The 5,964-nt window shown below is 37.9% G+C and overlaps 1 protein-coding gene across 1 annotated transcript; it reads right to left on the bottom strand.

Moving 5' to 3' along the window:
* Nucleotides 1-3,706: 3,706 nt before the first annotated feature.
* On the bottom strand, nucleotides 3,707-5,434 carry LOC136974267 (inhibitory POU protein-like). The gene is made up of 2 exons (XM_067269105.1): nucleotides 5,246-5,434; nucleotides 3,707-4,906 (listed from the first exon to the last, which is right to left on the bottom strand). Exons 1-2 carry the CDS (start codon nucleotides 5,375-5,377, stop codon nucleotides 4,019-4,021), a joined length of 1,020 nt encoding a protein of 339 aa, XP_067125206.1. The 5' UTR covers nucleotides 5,378-5,434; the 3' UTR covers nucleotides 3,707-4,018.
* Nucleotides 5,435-5,964: the final 530 nt, after the last annotated feature.

Consider the following 5,964-nt stretch of genomic DNA (forward strand, 5'->3'; position numbering starts at 1 on the left):
TCGGAATGATAAAAGAATCGATAAATAATTTAAATAAGAGATATTAACCAATCAAAAGAAGTCGAAATCGACGTCTAAACAACACAATAAACCCCAATCAAATTTAAGTTTTAAATTAATCAATAAGATTTCGTGTGGCGGGCATTTCCTATCGAGTAACCCAATCGGATTTAAGATGAGTTAAACGAAATAGGCCAATAAAATTGCAGAAAATTTTTATTGTTACGTTATATCGGCCAATAAGATATTAACTATCGATCGACCAATAATATTTCGGCATGCCTCTTAAGACGTATGAATTAACCAATAAGATGCTAAGATGCCAGGAGACGCTTGATCTTTAAAGACAAAAATACCGAACTAACCAATGAAATTAATTACATCATTTGACGTAATAATTACGTAAGACAAAGTAATTAACCAATGGGATAAGTTAAAGAAGAGGGATAACCAATTAGATATAAGATAAGAGTAAGCAGTAACCTATAATTTGAATTAGCAAATCAGGTATAAGATACTTATAACTAAGAATCACGTGTAACCAATAAGATGTTTCCTCTCTTATAACCGTAGTTTAGACCAATCAGATGCAAGCTGTAATAATTAATTAGAGATTAATTAAAAATTTTCGAATTAAATAACAGCCAATAAAATAAGTTTTTTAAAAAATATTCATTAATCAATAAAAAATTAACTTATAATCTTAACTAACCAATAATAATTCCCGAACAAATATAGAAACCGACCAATAAAGTTAAATATCTCAATAAATCGAATCGATAGACAAACTAACCAATAGGATATAAACTAACAATCATTCAAAAATTCAAAAACGAGAATCGAACTCTTTATTGGTTAATTCGAATTTCAATAAGAAATTTAAATAAACCAATAAGACGATACCAGCACAACAAACAGTCATAAAAACCGACCAATAAGCTTTAAGTTAGTGTTTATATCGACAAATCGAACCGACATATACGAATTAACCAATAAAACATAATCTAAAAAGTTAAAAAAAAAAAATCAAACTTTTCAATTTAAAATTTAAAAAAAAAAGCGAGGCTCTTATTGGTGAATTCAAAAATCTTGCAGAAAGTCGATTAATTGGTTAATTTTGAAATTCAAATTAACCAATCGGGAGGGGGTATTTAAGATAAGGAAGAAACCGCGAATTATACCTTATATATAGTGTATTTTTGTAGGGGAAAATAGGGGAAATATTTAAAAACGTCACTAACTCAATCGAATCGTCGGAGGGGTCCTAAGAGACGGATTTTTTTCTTGCACTCTTACTTGTTCGATAAGGCATTGGTCAAATGAAACTTGATAGATGGCAATACTCTTAATATTATACGTGTCAAGCTATTTAATGCATATAACATGTTCCTACAAAAGTTAAGATCGATTTTTAATTTAAGACATCGACCCCGGCTCCACTTTTTTCGGGGGGAGGAAGATTCCCTCGGGGGGAATATGTTCCACTATAACTCAGTCGACATGCAATAATACGCTTGACCCTGGAATCACGGATTTGCCTTCTATTATCGCCATTGTTTTCTTAGAAGTTTAGCGAAATCTTTCGTAGTACGTCCTGTATGTCGCGATTTTCTTCGTTTTTTTCTCTGACGTTCCTCCCTGTAAGGGCGATAATTACGCGCTGTTTTCTTGGTTAATTACGGGAATTGGCTGATTAAAAATTTAATAAAAATGTTCGGGGTGCGTCACGTATGTTGCAATTTTTATGATAATTGAAAAATTCCCTAAATTTCCCTAAAAGATTCCTTTCTTTCTGTATGGACCTACATTAAATCGGTTTTTACTCAAAGTTTATGAAGATATTTAAAAGTACGTCCTGTATGTCGCGCCTTTCTCGATTAAATACTTTTTAAAAATTTTCCCATATTTAAAGGTTAATAAACGAACTACGCTACCATTTTCTTGTATAAAATATCCCGAGATTTCCCCTCGGAGTGAGTTTAACAATGGAATTAATTTTTGCCTAAACCTCCGTTAAACGACCCCAATCAAGGATTTGCCTGTTATCATCTCTATTATTTATCAAAACACTTAACAGTACGTCATGCACGTCTAGATATGAACGTTAAAAAATTTCTAAAATTATTATATAAAATCCCCAAATTGCCTCTCTAGATATCTCTTTTTCCTTGTACAGTACAAATCTCCCTTAAATTGATGTCGTAGCGGGTTTCCCGTTAACCTCAGTACCGTTTTCTTGGCAATTTACGAAAATATTTAAAAACACGTCGATTTTAGACATAATCATTACGAAAAATCCCTAAAATTTTCATCTAAAGCTATCAAATTCCCTAAAATCTTTATATAAAATCCTAAATTACCTATCTAGACGTCTCTTTCCCTCGCGAAAATCTCCCTTAAATGGCCGTCGTGACGGGTTTTCCCGTTAACCTCAGTATTATTTTCTTAACGATTTACGAAAATATTCGAAAGTACGTCCTGTATGTCGCGATTTTTGGCCATAAACATTAAAAAACCCTCCAAAACTTCCCCTCATCTGTAGTTTAATAGAGGAACTAATTGTTATCCTCGTTTTCTCGTATAGACCCCCTTAATTTACGAATTAAACTGATAAATTGAAAAAAAAAGCGCAACAAGTTAAAAAGGACGATTTTTCTCGATGAAAATGCCTAGAGAAACGATATTGTACAGTACATTAACGGATTAAAATGTGATAATCTTTCCCCTCGACCCCGGGGAATAGGGTTTTTAGTAACGGAAGAAAACTGTAGATTATTTCAATTTTTATCTATTATTTTTACATAATACGGAGAAATAACGATATTTTGTTATAAAAAACTAAATAATAATAATTTGTTTTTTCCTCCCTCACGAGTGATAAGTGCGGAGAGCGATTAAACGGATGATACATTAACCTTCTTAGGTTTTCTATCGTACTGTACAAGCGTGGATCAGTAGAAGGGGGATTCAACGGGGGTCAGAAACGCTAAAATTATACAAAATATACCTTAAATACTCGAAACATTAAAGTTTTCGCGTTTTTTAACACATAAAAACTCGCTTGTCATGTGGATGTGTAAGGTGGGGTGTTTAAAAAAGCTATTATACAAAAAAATTATGCAAAATACACCCTAAATGTGCTAAAAATTAACGTTTTGAACACGTCGAAACTCGAATTTTTGCTCATTAAACAGTTAAAAACTCTCTCGTTTTACATCTCGCGATCTTAACGCTCCTAAACCGCCGTTTTTTAAAAAATAACAATTAAAATGCACATACTTACCTCAACGTTATCTTGTTGGGATTTTTCTCTATGTTCGTCACGAGTCAGACGGGACACGTGCAGCTACGTCACGTGACATTCCCCCTGTCGTCGTCCTTCCCCTAATCACCTGCATGCAATATTCAGTTGTTAAGCCGACGTCATTAATACTGAATGTAATACTGGAATGATCAATACACAGACTGATGACATTCTAGTTCAAATATGTGGAAAGATGGGCAAAAGTCTGATACAGTTAAGTAGACCCATTCTCTGCATCCAAATCTACGGAATCATCATCGTTCTCGAAGAATTATAGTCCGAGGGGGACAGAAATAATATTAAAATACGAACGGGATTAAGGTATGTATTTATATTTTTTCCTTATATATATTTATATATCTTCACTCATTCATATATTGTGAACTTTGACCCGTATGAATCTTTGACAGCACGCTATCGGGAGGGCGTGTTATTTATTTTTCTCTTGTGTATGTGTGTGTGTGTATATATATATGTATGTGTATATATGTATATATATATATATATATATATATATATATATACACATACAAGTGGGACAACAAATTCTTCTTCAGGGGGGAACGAGGAAACGGAAATTTTTGCCAGAGTTTGGGCCTTACGACCCGGCCCCAGCTTCGTCATATATGTGTATATATATATATATATATGTATATATATATAATTTTTGTTTTGTTTAAAGGGGCTGGGACCTTACACTCTACTAACGAATTACTAATGAGTGGTGGCCGAGTACTTCATCCTCTTCTGTTTCTGTCTCTGGTTACAGAACCAAACTCGTACCACGTTCTTCTTCAAATCTAATTTTTCGGCAATGGCCGCTATCTTTTCACCGGAGGGTCTGGGCTGCACGGCGAAATATGCTTCCAGGGAACGTTTTTCGGGTGCCGCTATCGATGTCCTCTTCCTCTTCTTCTCACCTGTTGGCAGCACGCTGGGGCTATCCGGGTCTCTTCTCTTGTTTCTAGCCTGAGCTTCTGCAGCTTCTAACCATGCTTGGAGTATGGGTTTGAGTGCCACCATGTTGTTGTGTGATAGGGTCAACGATTCGAACCTGCAAATTGTACTTTGAGACAGGGATCCGACTCCTGGTAGCTTGAGATTGGCCAGTGCTTTCCCCACATCCGCCTGTGTGACTCCCAGTTTGATACGACGCTGTTTGAATCTCTCGGCGAATGCCTCCAGCTCTCTGGGATCCGTGTCGACGTCGTGCATGGCTAAAGTATGATGAGAGGAGAGAGTGTGATGAGAACTCATCATGGTATTCATGCTGTGGCTGTATATAGAACTGTGGAGTTGAGGATGGCCGTGGGGATTCATCGAGTTGTTATCCGCTGCCATGGTGAGTGGAGGAAGAGACGAGGGGCACAACGGATCTAACAGATCCATGGTGTCCATTCCGGGATGGCTCACTTGAGAATGGTGTGGTCTACTATTTGCGGTGGGATGTCCACTTCCCATTCCTGGATGATGAGCGTACATCATATCGTGTTTTAGATGAAGTGTAGCACCTCCACTCGGTGAGTGTTTGCTGATGTCGACAGCTGTCAAACCGTCGGCTCTCCCCATTAAAGTATCATCGAGACTCGGAAATAAGTTCCCCTATAAATAGAAATGCCATAGGTAAAGGTCAAAAGCGGCTAAAGGCAGTAAAATCTATGACATTTTCGGGAATTTAACCTCGCGCAACGCGACGAAACTTGCCGCGAAAGTGTAAATTGTCTCCCGAGTGAGGTATAAATTATTGTCACGCGTAATTACGCGACGTACGCTCGAATATACAAGTTTAGTGGACAAGTAGAGAAGCTGCGAGCCGAGCGAAGGAGAGCGAAGGAGGAGCGCAGCTCGAAGGCTGTGCTTTAGTTCGGAGTGGAGTGTGGCGCGGTAATTAGTTTGGTAGAGCATGAGAGCGTTAAAAAACGAGAAAAAATGTTAACATACCGGTGGATTTCCCATACAATGTCTCCGCATAGGATCCGCACTGCGGTAGGTGGGAGAATATCTTCCAGGGAAGCAAGTCCCGGTGGCGGTGTTGATGGGAGGATGAAGAGACATATGCTGTTTACCATTCATGGCCGACTCGACTTCTTTACGTACCGGAAGCTGCAAGTAACTATAAGTCAGCTAGGCCTAAACAGCTATCGAGTTGTGTCTGTCCGGACGTATCCAGTCGGCGTATTATTGTCGCTCACATGGTGCACCTGTTCGCGATTCCGTCGTGACGTCACGGGGATTTTATGCGTGCGCAATCGCAGTAGGGAAGCGCCAGTTTTCTCCCTCCCTCACCTTGGCTAATCAGACGGTATAGGAGTCTGGCCAGCCACCGGGGGAAAACAACGGCTAAGTAGAAGAAAGACCTGTTAATGGCATTCCCTTGTTGTATAGCCGCAGGCTCATTAGAAAGGAAAGGCGCAACTCCGGCTTCAGGTAGGTTTTCCAAGTGCGTGAGAATGCTGATTTATCTAACTTCCCCTTCTTTCATTGCACTTTCCACCCACCAAATAAAGCTAAATAAAGTATACGCGGTCTGTTTAATCATAACTCTAAATACACGTGGACAAAAGAAGAAATGAAATAATAATAATAAAAACATTTTAACGCGCTGCCCCTGTAAATGTCTCTTTTCTGCTCGGCTCGCTAGCTATGCGGGGAAGTTATCA

Source organism: Centruroides vittatus, unplaced genomic scaffold (assembly GCF_030686945.1).
Source record: "Centruroides vittatus isolate TY-2023 unplaced genomic scaffold, ASM3068694v2 contig_345, whole genome shotgun sequence".
Classification (NCBI taxonomy): Eukaryota; Metazoa; Arthropoda; class Arachnida; order Scorpiones; family Buthidae; genus Centruroides; species Centruroides vittatus.

Excerpts from the sequence above, each read along its gene's own strand:
- LOC136974267 (XM_067269105.1), bottom strand. The coding sequence starts at position 5,377 with ATGAATGGTAAACAGCATATGTCTCTTCATCCTCCCATCAACACCGCC. Across the intron at positions 4,907-5,245 it reads ATTGTATGGGAAATCCACCG|GGGAACTTATTTCCGAGTCT; the intron begins GTATGTTAACAT and ends TTCTATTTATAG.